Raw genomic sequence first — 21,288 nt, forward strand, 5'->3', positions numbered from 1 at the left:
ACCAGAGGCCTGAAGCCTCGAGCCAGGCCCCAGCACCAGCCCTGCCCGGCACCCCTGAGGTTCTCCACTGGCTTCCAGCTTCGAGGGTTTACAATGAGCTTTTGCCCCCGGCCCCTGTCTTCACCTTCTCCTTGCCCCCTCCTCTCCTGCTGCCTGAAGGCAGCACGGGGCACATCCCGATGCCCGCTGACCAACGGCTGGCTCTCACTGGAGATGGGAGAATCTAAAGGGGGCCTGAACGGGGACTGGGGCTCAGCCCTGCGTTCTCACCACTCCTCACTGAGCTAGACAGGCCTCGGGGTGCTTCACTCTGCTCTGCGCCCCTCTTCCCACACCTGCTACCCACAACATTCAGGAATCTACGTGCTGACGTCACGGTTCCGTGGGTCAGCGCTGAGTACCGACGGTTCCACTCAGCAGACAATGGTGTTCTTCAGACCGGCGGGGAGGCGGCGAGAGGGAAGCGGCGGTAGCCTCCCCAGGAAGCAAAAAGAGCAAAGGATCTTGGCAAGAGAGCTGCGCTCGTGCCTTCTGGAACACCGGCTCGCCTGGCGGTGGTACCACGGGCTGCTGCGGGCATGGCAGGGCCAGAAACAGCGCCTGGTGGTGGGGAGGGCCAGGGAGGAAGCCCATCTCACGGGGCCGTGGTCGGATCCTTCACTGTCCCCGGCCGCCCCTGCTCCTTGTGAGCCTGCCGTTCCGTTTGGGACGGTGCGAAGGAGGCGCCAGATCGTGGTTCCAAAACAGCACCTGTGGCCTGGCCTTGGGTGAATTCCCTGTGTACCTGGGAGCCCACCTCCCGCCGTAACAGACTCCAACAGCAGAACTATCCTGACTGTCATGTGGCAAAGGGGCTCGTGGGACTCCCAGGCTGGGAGCCCACACGTGGTCCAGCCCTCCAGGCCCCAAGTGTCCTCCCCCAGCCCTGACCTCGACCACTTGGCACTGTAAAGAGGCCACTGGGGGGAAGACGGCTTCCAGCCCTAGAGCCCTGACCCCTTCCTCTGCTCCTGCCCCACCCAGCTTGTTCTAGACCACCACCAGCACCACCTTCTTTCCTTCTCCTCCTCCTCGTGGCCAACAGAGCTCCAGGGCCCAGGTCCTGTCCTGAGCAGAGTCCTGCTCCCATCTCACAGGGGAGGAACTGAGGCACACAGGAAGCGAGTCACCCGGCCCGGGCCACACAGTGGGTGGGTGGCAGTGCTGGGGTCAGAGCTCGCGTGCTCTGGATCCGCAGCGAGCGAGGGCTCTGATGGCGCCGCCCCGGCACTGCTAACAGGCATTCCTTAGGGACGGGGAGTGCGCCCCACGCTGCACGCAACCTTGCACAGGAACCCTGAGACGAAAGAGGCCGAGGGCTCCGCACCCTCACTGCCTTCCCCCTGCTGACAGAACCCGAGGTACCTGCACACCAGGGCCAAGGGACGGTGGCTTGGAATGGGCCGGCCCAGGGGCACAGGAGCCGTCGGGGAGCACTCCCTTCACACCTCCTGCCAGCACAGAGGTCGGCTTCACTGCCTTGCTCTGGGAGGGCCGTCCTGCCAAGGCTCTGGCTTCACAGACCAGGAAACCGAGGCACCCGGCAGAGCCAGAAGAGGCCGAGCTGCCGGTGTCAGAGCCGCTGCTCTCAATGGCTGCCCCCCCACGGCCGCCCTCCCAGCTGGGGGCACCCCGACTCTGCCCTGCTGAAGATGACAGCCGTGGGACCGTCGCACACAGGGTGCCGCTCCTTTTGTCACCAACAGGAGAGAGGGGAGGGCGGCCAGCCGAGAGGGGAGAGGAGCAGGTGTCCAAACAGACGTGGCCATGTGGTTGACAGAACAGACCCTTGAGTTCAAGATGCGCAGACAAAGGGGGCTGGCGAGGCCCTCCCGGGGCCCGCGGGCCCTCTGCCTGGGTAGTTCCCAGGCCCACAAAGGCCGCAGCTGGGTCCCCGAGCTGCCCCTTTGGCTCTGCACAGGGACCCACCCTCTGGGCCTCTTGCAATGCCAACTTGCTGAAGGCCATGGGCGCCTGGAAAGTGGGTGGGTGGGGGGCCCAGCCTTCAGGGGAGGCTGAGAGATGGCCGATGCCACCTGTGGGCACGGAGCTCACAATGCAGGCGCCACGGCTACCTCCTTCTGGATTCTGACCCCACCCACGCAGCCTCTGTCCCCACTGCTGCTGGGCCTGCGGGGGACCCGGCACCCACTGCGAGGGCAAAGCCCTGCTGAGCTGCACAGAGCCTACGGGAGAAGCGGCCTTGCTCTGTCCACGGTGCTGTGGGTCCTGGAGGAGCCTGCAGGGATGGCCATCCACGCAGCACCTGCCTGGGGGTCCTCGCATGCAACCAGCCACAGGCAGGACAGGGGAGAGAAGTTACGGGCCCCAGGTGCCTCCTGGGCGCTAGCCACTCTTTTCCAAGCGCTCTGCCCCGGGTACCTCGGTGCCCTTCCATTCAGCCCAGCCCTGGGGCCACTCTTATAAGGAGGGGCCTGGGAGACCCACTTGCTTCCCTGGTTTATATCCCAAGCTCCCGGATGTGTGAAATGTGGGGAGGGAGGGCCACAGAAACGCCTCTTCCTCCAAATGCAAAATCCAGCCTCTTTGTCCCACAGGAAGAGATGCTGTGTGAACCACACCGACCACACCGACCACACCGAGGCGCCAGAGCCCGGCAGTGTCTCCTACAGAGGGCCCAGGAAGGGGAAGGGACCATGCCTCACCTTGGCGTCCTGCTTGGTGAGGAAGTCCACGAAGCCGAAGCCTCGGTGCGTGCCTGTCCCGGTCATCTTCTTGGGCAAGCGGACAGTCTTCAGCTCCCCGAAGGTGCTGGTAACAAAAGGCAAACATGGGAGTTGAAGACCGGAGGCCTGCTGGAGGTGGGAGGGCTGACTGTGCGCACACTGATCCCTCTGGGTTGAGAGAAGTGTTCGCACACGCGCACGGACACACACACACACACACACACACACACACCTGCGTCAGCTCCCTGGCAGCCAGCCTTCTCCCAGGCCCTGGCCACCAGTGTCAGGTTGGAGACCCTGCAGGGGAATTCGCAGTTCCTCCCCCCACCCAGGGGGGTGGGGCACCCGGCCTTGCGCACACCTGGCCAGGTTACAGAGGCCCAGGCGGGGGTGAGGGGCTCTCCTGGCCTTTGCCTCTACATCCCAGCTGGGCTGGCGGGATCACAGGCGAGGCCTGGGGTGTTCCTTCTGGGCTCAGCGTTCCGGGGTGCCAGGCCTGTCCCCTCCCTTGGAGCTCGCCTTTTGATGTCCACTAAGCCAAAGCCAAGCCAAGCTCTGGAGAAGAAGGCGGCCTGGCTCCTCCCCACAGGGAGGGAACAGGGAAACGCGGCCTTGGGCCACCCCCGGCGCCCCCTGTCCTTCCCGCCCGGCCAAACCGCTGGGAAATCCCGGGACAAAAGGATCGGATGTTCCAGGGCCTCCTTGGCTTTCCCAGCTCGCCACAGACCCTCCGCCCCCTTCCCTCCTAACGTCCATTTATCAAATATATACACACAAATCGCTGCCGATAAATATTTAATGTGCACAGCAGCTGAAGAGAGGTATTATTTTATTTGAAAATCTGCACACATTTGCAGCCGCCTGGGCACGCGCACGCACACGCGGTGGGCTGGGGTGCTTCGGGGGCAGGGGCCGCTTGGGCGGGGAGCACGGGAGAGGCTGTAAGCCCTCGTGAAATGATGCAAGCTACATCCGAGGCGTTAACCCGCAGCCTCGCCGGCATGACCAGGCATCTGCCGGCCCAATTTCTGGAGGCAGGACGGTGTGTAAATGCAGCGTTATGAATCCTCAAAATGAATCTGCACGTCCCTGGAGCTCCCCCGCCCACCTCCCCCAGGCGGCGGGAAGCGGTGCTGGCGACAGGGCCAGCCTCCCAGGGAGTGGAGCCCTGTCAGCCGCCCCACTGCACGGAGGCTGGAAGCCGACTCGGAGGGGGCCCAGGGCTGGGGCCCCGAGGCTGGGCAGGTGGGGACAAGGTGAGGCTGGAGCGCGGAGAGGGGCGAGGCCCACAAACGCTGCTTTCTTCTGCCACCTAACGGCCGGAGCATCCTACAGCAGACACACTGCTCCTTGCGCCGGCACCACAGCTCATCTGGGGAAGTGGTCTCGGGCTCTGTGTTCTTGACTCGGGCCACAGGGAAGGGGCACCTAGCATCCGCAGGACCGGGAACTGCACACATTCAGCAGCCGCGTGCGGAAGCTCACGGGCACAGGAGGCCCGGGCTGGGTGCTCTGTCCACGTGGTCACAGCAGCTTTTGGGGGGAGCTGGTCTCTGCACCTGGCTCTGCTCTGGCCTCCAAGGCTCTCAGGCGTCAGCCACTAGCACAAGGCAGCCTCTCGCCCCTCTGTCAGCCTGGGTGGGCAGCCCTGGAGTCCCCAAGCAACCCTGGGCTCACTGAGGTACCCCACCAGGGAACTGGGGCGCCAGTGCTTGTTAACTTCTCTGCCTCCTCGTGCGCTAGCATGCAGGTGGGCCCTAGCAGAAACCACCCCCGACTCGCTCGTGACTGGGTCTGCAGCTCGGAGCCCAGTGCCCTGCCTCTGAGCCGAGCCCTGCAAATGTTTCTGGAAGAGAGAAATAAGCCACGAGTCGCTCTGGAAGGGGGAGGGGGCTGCTGGCCAATGACCCCTGCCCTCAGAGTCCACGAAACCAGCCACGGGGTAAATACAAACTGTACGAAGGTCAGTTACGACGGGTCTCGCCATCCCCATTTCCCAGGTGAGAAAGCCAAGGTCCAGGGGGCATTCTTGGCGTTAAGCAGTAGGGTAAGAACAGGAATCCAGGCACGGCCGTGAGCCCTGAGCCCTCCCGCCGCACAGACACCGCACCCTTTCAGGAGCTAGGTCTGTTTCCTGAGGCGTGGCCGGGCTTGGCTGAAGCAGGAGGCTCTGTGTGGCAGCGCCTAGAAAGCCCTGCGTGCAACTGCAGAGACCCAGGGACCGACCCAAGGCCGCTGGGCAGGGGACGGAGCCAGGCTGCAGCCCAGTCATTCCGCGCACACCGCGTGCAAGCACCCGGCTTCTGCCCAGCGGGGCTCCTATCTCCTCTCCCTTCGTAGTCCTGCCTAGTTTCTAGTGAGCGGCCTATAGGTGTGCGTATGGGGGGGGGGGGGAAGGAAGGTTAATTTTGCCCTCTCGGCAGCACGCGGCGGGCTGTGGATGCTCTATGCATGGTAAGCAGTGACGGGGCTGGAGAAAGGTGAGGAAAATAATTAAAAGGTGCAGAAAACGGCTGGTGAGGAGGGGTGCAAGGAGCTGTGCTTCCGTGGCCTGCACACACGGTGGCGGAGAGCTGGGCAGAGGGAGCTGTGACAGGACACCCGGGACTCACCAGGGGCCGTGGGCAGGGATGAGGGAGCCCGGGGCGGGGGAGGTGGGGCGCGTGGCTCAGCTCTGCACAGCAAATGAAACCCCGTTTCCCACGCCAGGAAGCCAGGGAGGCAGCTACAACGGAGCGAGCATCCTCCTGAGAGCAGGACAGGGGCGAGCGGGGCCTTAAGGAGGAAGTGCAGGCCCAGGGGGAGATCCTAGGCGGGACCTCCTCAGTACAGCCACGCCTGCGTACAACCACCAAGCCAGCCACTGCCAGGTCTTTTAAATGCGAAATTTCCAGGTACAACTGCACCGCGGGGACAGTGGTGCTGTCGCCTCTCCTCTTACAGATGAGAAAACCAAGGGCCACAGCAGGAAAGGAATTTGCCCACGTCCCATGACCTGGGTCTCAAAACCCGGGCGAGCTTTTCTGATGCATGCCAGGACGATGCGGGCAGCCAGTGGCTCTCGCCGCCGGGAACCGCCTGGGATCATATCAGGCCAATACTAATGATCTTGGAGAGATAGCAAAAGAGAATTAAAAAGAGAGAGGGAGGAAAGGCTGGGGGAGGGAAAAAAAATCGATGAAGTACCTTTAGCCTCTTGGAGATAAGCGATGTATAAAGACCAGCCATTATTAAGGCTCTTATCGGACAGCAAGGGCCGCGGAGCCATTTCTAAGAGCGGCTTTTGCAGGAAGTTCCCGGGAGCCCTCCTTCCTGGGGAGCCGAGGCCGCTTGGGCTGAGGCTGGGCAGGGCCCCCAGGGACTGGGGAGGGGAGACAATCACAGGGCACCCAGGAACTCCTCCCTGCGCCCACACTCTGCCGCCCGGGGAAGGAGATGCATGTGCGTGCGCCCCACTGTGCAGATAATAGAAACCACAAAATAGCAATTACTGTATCAGAAGCTGTGAATGAAGAGGACACGCCGAGCTTTTAAACATGGCCCTCCTTCCCTCCCCCACCACGCTCACACCTCGGTAACAAACTCACACCTCACTTTTCCAATTATTTCATTCACCTCGGGTTCACCAATTACTCCCCCTGCCGCGGCCCCACCCCCTCCGCCACGCCGGGAACGCACGATTGGTGGTGGTGGGGTTGGCGGGACTGGAGTTTGCTGTCGCCTGTCTAATTTCTTACGAGGGGTGCGTGCGTGTGTGTGTGTGTGTGTGTGTGTGTGTCGGAGGGGGGAGGGGGCAGCGAGGTGTTGAGGGAGACAAGCCAATTACGCCTGGCCTCGTACACAAGTCAGAGGTATGCAGATCGTGTTTGCACACAGCCAGGAAGCTGGCACGGTGTGCGCACCCTGCATGTGGGGGAGGGGGGTCCTCCCTCCCGGCTAGCTGCACGACCCCTGCCCAGCTCGGCTGCGGCCCCGGCCAGTGGCTGCTACTAAAAAGAGATGAATCATCCTATTTCTCTCTCTCTCCCTGTTTGAAGTGATGCGCTCGGGGGAAGGGAGCCAGAGGAGAGGTGAGGAGGAGAGAGGGAGAGAAGCCTCCAGGGATGTGAGCTTCTCTTTTGCAGCTACGCTGGGGCCCGGTTCGGAGGCTGAGCGGGCGGCCCGAAACCTGGTCAAGTCTCACGGCGTGCCGCTGTTGCCAAGGGGCTCAGACACGTGCTGAGGAGCCGAGGGCCCTGCTCCCGGGACAGAGGGCCGCACCCTGCTCTTTCTGGACCTTCTGGAAGACCCGAGCCCTGGCAGATGCGCTGAGTCCCACAAGGGGTTGCTGGTGTGACTTGGTCCCACCTGTGCTCAAGTCAGGGCTGAGGAAAAAAAAAAAAAAGCTCGCGGCGACCCCGGGACCCCGAGCGGGAACAGCGCAAGCTAAACAGGAAGGGCTGGCCCTGCAGCACACGTCCACCCTGGGCGGCTTCCGCTCTTCTAGGGGTAAGGAGAAATGGCCGCATCTCTGGGCGTGGGAAAGCCTTTTGGACACACCCCTGCCTGTCTCCCAGCACCCATCCTTCCAGCCGGCATGGCGGGCAGTCCCTGGGCACCTGAACCCTCGAGACGCTCCGCGCCGGGCACTGCTCTTCCCACCGTCCAAGGGGGAGGACGTGATTTCCTTCCCAGGCCTCACCACGCGGGCTGGAATGACTTGTCCAAGTCCCACAGTGGTGAGGAGCCATGCTGCGCTCAGAGTGGCCTGCGTGCTGGCATGGGCAGTGTACCCAGACAGCCCTGTCCACGAGCAGTCAGCTGCAGGGTGCCGGGAGGAGGGGCCCGCGGTGACCTTTGTGTTCCACGGACCCTCGCCCTGCCTGGGAGGAGCTGCACGGGGAGTCTCTTAGCCAGCAGGAGGGAGACACACAAGACGACGCAGGGCTCAAACCACGCATGTCAGCTGTTCGGGTCTAGGGCCAAGGGCTCCTGGCCTTTGCCCACCGTTTCCCGTGCACACTGCCTCCAGTCTCACACCGATGGGCCGGTCATCACCAGCCCACGGTGCTGAGCTCCACCTGCTCCTGCTCCTGCTCCTTGGAGTAGTTCCCGAGCGTCTCACTGGGATTCTGCTGTGCCCGCCTCCCAGTCTTCTTTCATACCCTGTCCCTACCTCCCGTGCTATGGAACATCCACACCGGTTTTCCACCAGTGCCCCGAACGCATGAGATGGAGGCCTCAGGGCCTTTGCATTCGCCTTTCCCATGACCTGAAATGCTCCTTACCTAGACAGTCCCACAACTGACTCCTTGTCACTCAATTCTTGGCTCAAACGCCACCTCCCCAAACAGGCTTTCCACAGGGACCCCATTTCACAGTGACCCTTCATGCCACCAGCTGCTGGGTGACATATTCACGCAGCGTCTGGAACAGCTTGTCTACTTATCATCTTCCCCTTCCTTTTGCTAGAAACAAAGTCCACTCCAAGATGGCAGGACTCTCATACACTGTGTGTCCCCAGAACCCGGGACTGCGTCCAGCACTCTGAAAACACACCCCACCTCACCCAGTCCCGGATCCCGCATCTGCCGAGTTCTTCCCCAGTGCTGGGTTCCTGGGTCTCGTGCGTTATCTCAGAGAACCCACGTTGTTGGGGAGGCGCAGTGCATTTAGGGGGCAGATTCAGTCTCTCTCTCACGACGGCGCTCTTTTGGGTGACGTGACATCCAGTTGCTACATGGAGTGTTTGGCCCATGAGCCACACCGATTCCTTCAATCGCGGCAAGACAAAGGGGGTGCCCTCTCTCCTTCGCCAAGGGGCCAGCGCCTAGGCCGCGCCCCGCTCGGTGGGAAACATTAGACAGCCGCCATTCGGCAGACAACCCTGGCCCGGGCGCAGACGTGAGCGCTGAGCCTCCGTGCGGCCCTGCCCGCGGTTGTGTGGAGTGCGCGCAGGCTGCGGAGTCAAGTCTGCTCACGCGGGGAGCAGCGGCTCGGAAGCCGTCTAATGGAGGCGTCTGTAGGCGTGGAGTCCCTCCCTCCTTGTGCTCACGGTGCTCTTTCTAAAGAGTGGCTTCTAGGCTGAACTTCGGCAATTGCGCCCCGCTCATGGTGGAAAGGTCACCTCATCACCGACAGTGCAGGCTCCCTTTCATTTTTGTCTCTCGGAGGCTGAAAAATGGCCTGCTTTCCGAGAAAGTGGGAGAAGAGGTGCAGGGGACGGACTTTTGCTTTTCTCAATAGCCTTTCATGGGGCCGTCTGCAGGCAAGCATGACCCTCGTTTTCTAGATGAGAAACCCCAGAGAGAAGCACTTAAACGGTACCGTGGAATCAGAGTTGGGCCGCGCAGCCACGGAGCACGCGGGCTCTGCAAGAAGCTCTGGCCAAGGGGCCTGACCCGGAGCAGGGAGGCTCCTGGCCTTGCTCAGCCCGCGAGCTGGGTGCCCAGGGTGAGTCGTGATGATCGAGAGAGAGAGAAAGAGAGAGAGAGGGAGAGAGAGAGAAGGAGCAAGGTGGCCAAAGCATCTACAGGTGTGCCCGGTCGGTGAAAGGGACAGGGGCTGGCGTCCGGGTTGAAGACTCCTAGGGCCAAAAGCTGATGGAGAGCTGGGTGCAGGGTGGGGGTGCAGCCAGCAAATGGGCCTTGGGCCAGCGGCGGCAGCATCAGCCAGGAGCTCAGCAGAGTGCAAGGGCGGGGCAGGAGTCTGGAGGGTGGTTAAGCTGTCCCGGGGGTGCCCGCAGCCCAGCCGGAGGGCATGGGTTTGATCCCAACTCTGCTCTCCAGCCTGGCTTCCTGCTGTGCACACATCATGAGGCAGCGCTGCTGCCTCTAGGGCTTGAGGCCCTGCCACCCACGTGGGGACCTAGATTGGGTCCCAGCTCCTGGCTTTGGCTGTTGCGGGTGTTGGAGGAGTGAACCAGTGGATGGATGACGTCTGTCTCTCTGCCTCTCAAACAAGCAAACAAGAAATGCAGTCCGTTGCTGCCCTGGTCTGTCTTGACCAGAAGCGCAGGGGCTAAGGAGCCTTCCCCGTGGCTGTGCAGCTGCCCGAGGTGGAGGACCACTGCCAGCCAGGCTGGTTGGCCAGGACACGTCCGGGACCAGCACTGCCCACTCGCTGTCCAAACAGGCCTGCGATCCAGGTTCTTTGAAGAAAGGGGTTTCTAGGATTCGGCAGCAGTTACGCACTTTTTTTTTTTTTTTTTTTGGACAGGCAGAGTGGACAGGGAGAGAGAGAGACAGAGAGAAAGGTCTTCCTTTTTGCCGTTGGTTCACCCTTCAATGACCGCCACGGTCGGTGCACTGCGGCCAGCGCGCCACGCTGATCCGATGGCAGGAGCCAGGTGCTTCTCCTGGTCTCCTATGGGGTGCAGGGCCCAAGCACTTGGGCCATCCTCCACTGCACTCCCGGGCCATAGCAGAGAGCTGGCCTGGAAGAGGGGCAACCGGGACAGAATCCGGCACCCCGACCGGGACTAGAACCCGGTGTGCTGGCGCCGCTAGGTGGAGGATTAGCCTATTGAGCCACGGCGCCAGCCAGTTATACACTTTCAACACCGTAGCTGCAGATAGGAACTCCAGCTGAGTTTGCTTTGGATCTGGCTCTCAGGGAGGAGAAGGGCTGGTCTGCTATTCCCTGACCACCTCACTGCCCGAGAATGGCTCTTGGCGTGGGCGGCGTGGCCTCTGGGCCCCTCTCTCCCGGCCCCCGCAGCCTTCTCCGCCGCTTGTGTTCAGTGAATGCGGCCTCTGCGGTGCTAAGTTCCTTGTGAGCTCCGAGCACGGAGGGTCTTCCCCAGCTTGCGACACGGCATCTACCCCAGGTGCACACACACGTGTGGCTGCCCCCGTACTGAGGGAATCGCCCATCGCCATTCTCCAGTCCCCAGCCCCCCCGCGCAGCCCGCCCTCCAGGGAGGTGACTGTGATGTGGCTTGTCATTCGGGCGCTGTGGCTCCTGCGCGCACCTGGCAGTCGCTCCAGGGCGTCTCCCACGTGCAGCCCCTGGCCGCCCTGGAGCACGCACTTGCAGCCAGTGGTTTACAATTTCCCCTCCCGTGCTGGGGTGCCCCTGCAGTAAACAGCTTTAATCATGCATCCCCAGGACCTGCACGCCCTGAGTTATAAAGCCCTGTGCCATCCCCTGTTTCACCAGGTACATCTTTGCAGAGCTGAACACTAGGAGATTCGAAAGCATGCGATGCAACTTGGCATGTGACACTTGCCCCGCCTGCTGTCATGGGCACTCGGAGCCACCCCTCTACCCTGAGGGCACACCGCATGCTCTCATGTCCTGTCCAGGGAGGCAGGGACGATGGGCCCATTCTACAGAGTGAGAACCTGAGGCTCAGGCTGCTTAAGGGATTTCCAAAATGTACCAAGCCAGTAAGTGATGGAGCTGGGACCCAAACGTGGGCCTGACAGAAATCCCTCGCCTGCATTCTTGGCGCTCCCTTGCACTAGAGTGGACAGACCTACACACGGCAGAAGGAGCTGTCCAGTGACCCAGAGGACGGTCCTCAGGGAGACTCACAGAAGGAGAGCTTTCCACGCCAGAGAAGCAGCTGAAAGAGCAGCATTTCTCAAACTTGTCCTGAAAGACGACCACAGGACTCCTGGGCTTAACACAGACGTTTCTGGGGCTGAATGTGTTGGGAGAGGACAGCTGGTCAAACAGCAGTGAGCCGACTTCCCAGAAGCACACCTTGCCAGGGCCTGTGAGCCGTCAGCTCTGGAGGAGACAGAAGACCCAGGATTCCTCTCTCCAGCTCATCCGGCCCTCGAGCACCCACTTCTCCCTCCAGGACAGAAAACCTGCCGGCATCCCTGAGGACACGGGTGCTCCCCAGAACACAGCCGGGAACAGGGTCCGGGTGATGGGAAGAAATATGGCGGCGGTCCCGGAAGGCCTGAGCACAGTACTCATGGAGGAGAGAGGCCTTGGTCTCAGGAACACCAGGAAACGCTACCCCGACACAGCCCTGCCCACCACGGCAGGGATCAGGAATGGAGTACAGTCTGGGCTAGCAAGGTCTTTGGATCCGCACGAGTCGGTGCTGAGCACGCGACACCTCCCAGGCTGCTGTGGTGTCTCAAGTGGGACATGGCAAGCAGCAGGCTGGACAGCTGACCCCCCGGCCAGGGTTTTCCGGCCACATGAGCCAAGATAATCAAGAGAGTGAACAGAAGGCACGAGACGGGCACCCGTGGTTCCGGGCACTCTGGAAAGCGGTTCTCCATCTTACTCGTGCGTCCTATTCGCGTTTCCCAACCACTGGAACAAAACCGCCCCGAGGAGGCACCCCTGTCACGACCCCGGTACCCCCGCCTCGCCGGGGCTGAGCAAGGCCCTGAATGGCTCCTGCTCCCCCTTCCTGGAGGAAGCGGGGATGGGTCGCGCCCTCTAGCCGGGGGCGCCCGTCGTGGTCGGTTCTACCCTCTGCCCGAGTGGGTTAATGACACACGCAGCGGCTGCTCCCCCCACCAGCTCCCTCTTCGGTCTTCGGCTGCCTCAAGTACAGCTAATCCCATTACAAGAAAATAAAGTGGATAATTCAGGCTAATGAAATCGTTACGAGACTTTGGCCAGGCAGAGGTGGACATTGAGAACCAATTTAACACCCTTTGGTGTCGTTATCCTCAGTGCAGGAAATATCTGAAAGAAGGGCAAAATTAAAGGAGAAAAAACACCCGGCTTCTCTCTAGCTAGCTTACAGAATTCGCTGCCACGTGTCCTCCTGTTTGCCATTCTCGCCATCATGCCCAGAACCTCCACGGTCACTCCGGAAACCCCAAGAGGAGGTATAGCAACGCCCCGGGTCCCCGGCCATGGTCACCACCGTGAGGAAGCCGGTACCCTTGGCTCCGCCCGCCTCCCACCCCTGCTGCCGCTTTTACAAAGACCACAGGGGTGAGTGCACCCCCCCCCCCCCAGGGCTGCTGGGCTTGGCACTGGGGTCAGAAACCTCGGGACTGGATTTGACTCTTTGCTGGGATCTCTACCAGGCAGGGGGTCCCCAAACCTAGAGGCCTCCGAGTGAGAGCCATGCGGTGAGGCAGACAGAGATAGAGGGTAAGTGCCGGCTGGCGAAGCCCCAGCCTCTGGGTGAGCTCAGGGGCTGAGCAAGAGACGCCCCCGCCACTGTCCCTAACCCGCAGGGAACAGCTGCTGCAGCTCACGGCCACTCCTGGAGGCGCCGTTCACACCCAGTCCCCGCGCTGCCACATCCTTGTGCACGCGCAGAATGAGCCCGAGCTCAGAACCTTCGCGAGGCCTGCGTCTCACAAGCGCAGATTCTCTGAGTCGAGCCCCATCCGTGCTACCTCACTCTCCCCAACCAGTCGTGGCCCATTCTGGCGCCTCAAGCTCAGGGTACGAACCATCCACCACCTAGATCTTCCTAACTGGGGGCCGTGGAAGCAGCGAGAGAGTAAGAAGGACGTGGAGCGAGTGGAGCAAGAGCTACAGATATGCAGAGAACTTCTGAGCTGCAGGGTTCTGGGGGACCTTAACGGGCACGGTGAATGGGCAAAGTGCCAGTTCCTGGGGCCAGCGCTGTGGGGCCAGCTCTCTGCTGTGGCCTGGGAAAGCAGTAGAAGATGGGCCAAGTCCTTGGGCCCCCACACCCAAGTGGGAGACCTGGAAGAAGCTCCTGGCTCCTGGCTTTGGATTGGCATAGCTCTGGCCATTGCAGCCACTGGGGGAGTGAACCAGCAGATAGAGCAAGGGGGCATGGGACATTGACATGAGGTCTAGTCTGAGGTCTCGGGGCTTGCATCCAGGTCTGATGGCGGAGGTCACCTACCTCCTACCTTGCTACCCTAATGCCTTCTGCCCTTGAACTCACACCGTAGGGTCTTAGCTGGAGCCTGCCAGCCACTGGGAAGCCACCAGGCAAAGGATGGAGGGAGGAGGAGACAAGAGACAGGGAGCCTGCTTCCGCGGAGCGTGGCACACTCGAGGTGCCTGCACCTGCCAATCGGCGAGACGCTCCGGCCCCTAACCCGTCAGCCTGCATGGACACTCCTCCTGCCTTTGGCTGTGATCCCCGGTATCCGCCTGGCCCTGCTCCTGGTTGGGGAGAAGCAGAGAGCCGCACAGCTGCTGTGTCTCCTGGGGAAGCTCCAGACCCTAGGGTCACAGCTGGGGTGGGCTTCAGACAATGAAGGAACAGCCCCAACAGAGGCTTCCCCAGAAAGCTCGGCTCTGCGTGGAGCAGAGGGAGGGCCCAGTGCCTCTGCAGAAGATGCAAGAGGCAGATCACGCATGAACCATTCCGGAAGAGGCCTTGGGGGTCCGCCCTGGGCAGGCAGAAGACAGGCTGCTGGGCGGCTGGTGACCGATGTCGCCGGGCCACAGTGGGAGAAGAGCAGTCGCCCCAGTTGGGACAAACATTGTTTTTAAAAGTCTGGGAAAGAAAACAACAATAAAACAATTTGAGCTCAGGATGGCTGTGAGGTTTAAGATGCAGGGGAAGGCTAAGATGGATTTGGGAGGTGGATCATTTGTCTAGCGCCAAATAAACCAACACGGAACTCGATTCAATTACAGAAAGGGAAGAGGAGGTTTGGAATTGGATGGTTTATCAGCAGCCGGGAGCCGAGGGGTCTGACTCGGGTCTGGAGCCTGGGACAGAGAGGAATGGACCGTGGGGGGGGGGGGGTCTGGGGGACAACAGGACAAGCAGACCCAGTCAGGTGTGTGTCCTGGGGGGGAGGGGAGACTCTTCTCTTGACAGCACAGCAATCAGGGCCAGGCAGGACTGGGGTGTGGGAAAACCAGGGAGCCCAAGGCAGACGCGAGCAGCAGAGAGGCGGCCGGTGGGCAGTGGTGAGGGACACAGCCCCTGTTCACCGCGCAGGCCAGTTGAGCAGCGTCATTTGCAAAGTTGGCGTGGAGGGAAGAGTAAACTATGGCGTCTCTGGCAAGGTACAAAGCCCCGGACATGCTTATCTCCTGCTCCCGCGTGCAGCACGGCACGGGAGGGGCTGCTGGTGTGACTCCCAGGCTGCCTCCTGTGCAGCCTGTGCCTTGCGGTGGGGGTGTGCTGGGGGCAGCTACTGTGGGGAGAAAACACGCAAAGGGCTTCGTGCTCTCGGGGGCCGTGTCTCCGGCTGGAATCAAGCCTGTCTGGACCAGATGTGGCGTTGAGACCGCTGGGGGAGGGGCAGCAGAGTTTGCAGCCAGTGCTCAAACTGGGAGCCAGTTCAGGCGGGGGGGGGGGGGGTGTCCCGGCAGCCCCTGCAGGTTACGAGCCTCTCTCCTTTGCCTCAGCTTGCCCATCTGTGGGGTGGGGCTCCCAGTCCCCACACTCGGCAGTCGGGTGGAAGAAGATTAAGTGAGAGAACCCATAGTGAATACTTGCTGAGAAGTGAAACGGACGAATGAATCAGTGGGGGCTGTTCCGGACTTTTCTGGGGTGACACTCCCGCAGTGGTGGCCAGAGCACCCGTCTGGACGTCCCTCTCGTCCTGCTCTCCCTGCTCCCCGGGTCACCTGCCCATGAACCGCCCGCAGCACGCTCTCTGCTCAGGCACGACAGACATTCACCATTTCTCTTACAGCCCCGGCACTGCTTTTATGCCACACGCGTGCTTAGTACGGACATCGTCACGTACTTTGTGATTATTTATACTTCTACTTTATTTACTTGAAAAGGCAGAGAGCTGGGTGAGTGAGCGCCCACCTCCTGCTTCACTCCCCAAATGCCCACAACAGCCAGGGCTGGGCCACACCAGAGCCAGGAGAACAGAACCCCACCTGGGTCTCCCACAACAGGGGCAGGGACCCGAGTACGTGTGCCGTCACTGCTATCTGCCAGGGCCCGCGAGAGCAGGAAGCCGGAGCCAGGGGCTGGCAGTTCCTGGGCAGCAGGCTACATGCCTGCTCCGCTGTTTTGTTTTAGAGGCGAAAGACGAGTCACTGATGTTCAAACACGGCCTTTCCAGCTGTGGCTGGCTTGCAAGCTCATCGCTGCCTTCTGAGAGGTGCGTGCGGAGACAGCAGCTGTGCCTTGATCTGTGTGCGCACAGCACCCAGCAGAGTCACTTGTGCCCGTATTCCCCAGGCTGCCAGGGAGCTCGGGCTTTGTCTAGCATTCCAGGGAACAAATGGCACAAGTGTCGCCCTCACCCTCACCGCTCATAAGCTCCCCTGGCCCTTTTCCAGACGCTACGCAGGGCACCAGCGAGACCCCTTTGTGGGTAGCCTGGAGGGTGAGACTGAGGGGCTGGGAGTCGCTTGTTAGCGTCTCCCTGCTTTGAAGCCCCTCCCTGGCAGCCCCTCTTCTGGGTTCCCTGAGTGGTTCTGACTCGCTCCCCACCCCGAGCGCCTGCCCCTGGCTGGTCCCTCTGGTCCCAAGCCGGTGACGAGGGCTACCTAATAAAATTCAAGATGCCCAGTTACAGATGGAGTTTAGACGAAGACCAAGAAGTACTGCATGCATGGGACACGCTTCCACAGTTACAATGCCTGCTAAGTCTGGATTCAGACTGAAGTGGGCATCCTGCATTTTTGTATTGTATCTGAAGGGACACAGTCCTGCTGCTACTGGTCACTGGGTGCAGCCCCTGCTCCCCACCCCCTCCACGGGTTCCTTGTGGGTTCCAGGATCCTAGCCACATCTGGAAGAAATCCACTCATTAAGGGAGCCAAAGCAGTGGAGGAATCCAGTTTCTGGTTGAGCGGTTCTCGTTCGGCAGCCTTGCAAGCGGCTTCGGTTTCTTTGGGGGAGCTGCGCTGACCCGGACCTGGGGCGTTTAACACAGTCCCTGCCTTGGTCTCTGCCTCAGGTCAAAGCCACCTCCCCTGGGAGGCCTTGCCCGCTCACCTGAGTTACACTTCCAGGCACCACGGGCCTCACTGCTCCAAAACACATCCGCAAGGCGTGACCACTCTGATGTCATCCGACTTCCTGCCTATTTCCCTCCCACGTGTTAGCTCTGACTCCAGGGGCCTCCTGGGTGTTGGCCACCAGGGTAACCCCCACAGTCTTACCGTGTGTTCAGTGGTTCCACCCGAGAGTGAGTGGGCATCAAAACCAGGAGCCCAGAAAGATGGGGCCCTCTCTACCCTGTCCCCTTTCCCACAAGCACTGCTGACGTCAGTTGTCACCCAGCCTGCGGATCGGATGCTGGGGACAGCGGCCTGGCCACGCCAGCACCCACAGGGCCGCAGGAGCTTTGGGTCCCCAGATTCGCTTTGTTACACATGCTGGCCTCAAGCGGGGGCTGCTCTGAGGGGCTGCGGGGCACGGACCGTGGATTCCCCACCCGGCCCGGAGAATGACTTTTCTCCAGCAAGTGTCCTGGCGGCTGCAGCTGCGGAACAAAGTGATAGAACTCGAGACAGGTACAGTTGCCATGATACGGCCGCCGCGGTAATTTAGCCGCAGAGCTCTGGCTCCCTTGGAATAATTTAACGATCTGTCATGGGAAGGGAGGAAGGAGGGCAGGTGTCATGTGGCTGAATGTCCCCACCTCCAAAAAATAATCTAAGTTCCCGGAGCCAGAGGAGGCCGCCGGCTGGAGGGCTGGAAGAGTGAGGACAGTTTTCACCAGGACGCAGGTGGGAGTGCCTGACTGATCTACTTTTAAGGGAGGGAGACAAGTGAATTAGAGAAACTGCGGGGCCGTCGCCTCCAAGCTGCCTCCTCGGGCCGCCAGCCACCATCCTTGTGCATCCAGAGCCCAGACTGTCTTCCCTTAAAGCAACAGCTTGCAAAAAAAAAAAAAAAAAAAAAAAAAGGCAAAAAGCTGGTCCCCACCTTCCTGCCTCAGGGGCTCCTGCATGGAAGATGACAAAACCAGAACCGGGACAGGAGGCGGCACGCTGCAGTCTTGTAGATAACAGCTCCGAGGGCAGGACTGGAGAAGAAAGGGACCCGCGCTCCGGGCCCCTGCCTCCCTCATCTGAGAGGTTTCTCAGGCTGGAGAAAGCCCTTTGTTCTTAAACCACATGTTGCTTCCTTGTGCTCCCAACTCTGGGAAATCAGCAGGGACTGGGGAGGTCTCTCTGGAGGCCTGGCTACTGACAGATACCACATCTCCAGCAGAGACGCCAGACACACGCTGCACCTGCTAGGCTGCACGTCACTGACGGCACTGCCGGCGGCCCTGCGGGCTGGGCCCTCTCGTACCCAAGCCTCGGCCCCAGAACCTGCCACAGAGTCCTGGGGCCCCTGCTGTCTGGGGTCTACACCTCGGGCCCATGGTGGCCTTGCTCGGCCCTGCTGGGGGAAAGCGCCCTGGAAGCCCAGGGCAGGATCCAGGAGGAGACTCAGCGCTGGGCCTTTGCCTCTCAGGCAGAAGAGAGGGAAAACCCCAGGGTTCTTGCTGCTGGGAGCAGGTGCCGCCCAGCTGTTTAGGGCACTCGGGCACCTGGCCCGGGAGCCCTGTGACCCTGGGCAAGCCCCTGCTCCCCACTGAAGGGCCTGGCTCTGCCGGGGGCCCCGGCTTACCATCAGGGTCAGTGCCGTCTACCTCCACCTTCCCACACTCGGGCACTGGGCAGTGCTCGGAGACGTACTTGGTTGCCACGACTGGGCAGAGGTGCTCCTGTTATGTGTGTGGGGGGAGCCCAGAGGCCAGGGATGCGGCTGGACATCCTACTGTGCATGGGATGGGCCCCACCTCAAAGAAGCATTTGTCCCACATGTGCCAAGGCTGAGAATTTCTGGTCTGCGGGCCCCAGGGCCTTGCGGCCACGTGCACACCTGGACTTAGAGCCCAGTCTCTCAACACTATCCCCACGCTGCCGGCTCCCAGGAGAAATGGCTGATCGCCGTGCCAGAGCTGGGAAGGCAAGCGGTAAGTGAGCAAACGCCCAAGGAGGAATGACCGAGAACAATGCTTAAAAGAAAAAAAGACGACGGACATGTCAGAGGACACAAACCACCTTGCAGCGTCTCCCACTGGCCAAACTGGGGTCAATTTCAGTGCCCTCATAAACAGTGACAATGACAGTAATGTCACTGGGGAGTGGGGGGAGCACTGAGAAGAGCCCTCTGCAGGAGGACCCCTCCCACACACCTGGAGAGAATGGCAGTTACAAAACCGTCCTTTGGCAAGCGGCTCGGCAATAGCCAATTCAGGCGAGGCTCATCAGTGTGTGCGGAACCCAGTGAGACCACACGAGGATCATCTCACGGACTCAGCGGCATTTCTGAGATGCTACGGGGAAAACAGTGACTTCGTAATTAAGGGAAATGGAGAAACTTTGCGGAAGGCTCCTGGCCAAAACTGCTTCAACCAGGGGATCAAAGACCACGGCACCAGCAACAGCACCCGTCTTTGCCGCCAGAATCGTGGCCCCATCTAACCACAACAGGCACTGCCACTGGGACTGTCCACAGAACAACCAGCCCAGCTTCCCACAGCCACCGGGGCAGGCAAAACAAAGAAACACTAGGCAACACTGTGTAGCGTCAAGGAGACTAATCAGATGGAGCGTGTGCTTCTGGGACAGCTCTTGGGTCAGAGTATATTTTTGCTCTCGGGGCCATGATGAGAGCCACTGGTGGAGGCTGGAGGAGCTCCACAGGCCGGACGACGAAGCGCTATCCACACTGCCTTCCTGGTTTTCAGCTCTGCACTGTGGTTGTGAAATCAACACTGAATTTCAACAAATTTAAATATTTAGGGGTAAAGAAATGGCGTGGATGTCGTAACTTATTCTCCAACGATTCAGAACAAAACCTGTGTGTCTTTGTGAGGTTATACCATTTATATTAACTTGGGGGAAATTTCTGTAAGGGTATAGGGAACTCCAGAATATTCTCCCAGCTTTTCTATATGTTTTTAAAGTTTTTTTTTTTTTTTTTTTTTTAGTTAAAAAAAAGTTTACCACTTTATTCTCTTATATCCCTTCCCCCAGCTTTGCCATTTCAACTGCTAACAGGCCCAGGCGCACTAAGACAGTCAGGAGCCAGCGCTGAGGGGCACTGGGTTAAGCGGATGCCTGGGACACCAGCATCACGTAGGAGTATGGCTCCAGTCCTGGCGGCTCCACTTCAGAACCAGCTCCCTGCTAATGCACCTGGGAAAGCAGCAAAGACGGCCCAAGTGCTTGACTCCTTGCACTGGCATAGGACACCTGGATAGAATTAGAGGTTCCTGGCTTCGGCCTGGCCTCGTCCTGGCCATGGCCATCCTCTGGGGAATGAACCAGAGGATGGAAGATTGCTCTCTACCTCTCTTTCTGTAACTCTGCTTTTCAAATGAACAAAGCTTTAAAAAAATTATTTATTTGCATTTTGTTTGAAAGGCAGAGAGACAGAGACGTAGACACACACACACACACACACACACACTGAGGGAGGGAGAGAGGAGGGAAGGGACAGAGGGAGAGAGAGAAAGAGGTATCTTCTATCTGTTGGTTCACTCCCCAAATGCCTGCAACAGCCAGGGCTGGGCCAGGACAAAGCTGAACTCCATTCAGGTCCCCCACGAGGATGGCAGGGACCTAAGGACTGAGCCAGTACCGCTGCCTCCCAGGGTGCACATTGGTAGGGAGCTGGGACTCGAACCAGGTCCCTGAATCTGGGATGTGGTTCTTATCCCCTGTTCTGCAGTGATTTATCTGCTCACCCACTCAGCAACTATTTACTGCAACCCAGCAAAGGATTCCCAAGTGCACTGTCGCAGGCGCTGGAGGAGAGCAGCGGAGGTGTGGGACCTGCGTTCTGCCGGGGAGGGCAGGCAAACAGCCGAGCGGGTGACATTTCACCTGGGTCAGCGGGGTAACTGTGGCGAAGACAAACACAAGCAGGAGAGGGGCTCAGAGTGAGGGGCGACAGAGCCGGTTCTCACAGGGTAACCATGGGCAGGAGCACGCTCAGGGGCTGGAGTGGCCAGGAGGCCACACGGCTGTGGGTGACACCAACGTATGGGCAGAAAGTGGCTGCCACGCTCCCCGGGCACGTGCAGGACCACACCATCCAGGGGCAGAGGTACCTGGCCAGGAAACGGGTGGTATTTAGAGAAGGGGGTGTCTTCTCAGACTTCAACAACATCTGCACCCAAAGGGGACTTAGTCCTCACCTGGGCCAGAGGTTGGCAACTACAGCCCAAACCAGCCCACGACCTCAAGAAATAAGAATGTTGGGCCGGCGCCACGGCTCACTAGGCTAATCCTCCACCTAGCGGCGCCGGCACACCGGGTTCTAGTCCCGGTTGGGGCGCCGGATTCTGTCCCGGTTGCCCCTCTTCCAGGCCAGCCCTCTGCTGTGGCCAGGGAGTGCAGTGGAGGATGGCCCAGGTGCTTGGGCCCTGCACCCCATGGGAGACCAGGAAAAGCACCTGGCTCCTGGCTCCTGCCATTGGATCAGCGCGGTGCGCCGGCCACAGCGTGCCGACCGCGGCGGCCATTGGAGGGTGAACCAACGGCAAAGGAAGACCTTTCTCTCTGTCTCTCTCTCTCACTGTCCACTCTGCCTGTCAAAAAATAAAAAATAAAAAAATAAAAAAAAGAAATAAGAATGTTTTTACATCTTCATTTTATTTATCTTTGAAATTTTTATTTGATTTATTTGAAAGGCAGGCAGACACAGACACATACACACAGAGACAGAGAGACAGAG

The 21,288-nt window shown here is 60.2% G+C and overlaps 1 protein-coding gene across 1 annotated transcript in view; it reads right to left on the reverse strand.

Annotated features, from left to right (window-relative positions):
* The window catches only part of RBM19 (RNA binding motif protein 19), a 110,997-nt gene that overhangs the window by 27,017 nt on the left and 62,692 nt on the right, over nucleotides 1-21,288 (reverse strand). Inside the window, exon 22 of the mRNA XM_070066254.2 lies at nucleotides 2,706-2,811. Coding sequence (XP_069922355.2) covers nucleotides 2,706-2,811 — 106 coding nt within the window. The remainder of the gene's footprint in view (nucleotides 1-2,705; nucleotides 2,812-21,288) is intronic.

This window comes from Oryctolagus cuniculus, chromosome 21 (assembly GCF_051225735.1).
Source record: "Oryctolagus cuniculus isolate XC-2025 breed Fujian yellow rabbit chromosome 21, ASM5122573v1, whole genome shotgun sequence".
In the NCBI taxonomy this organism is placed as follows: Eukaryota; Metazoa; Chordata; class Mammalia; order Lagomorpha; family Leporidae; genus Oryctolagus; species Oryctolagus cuniculus.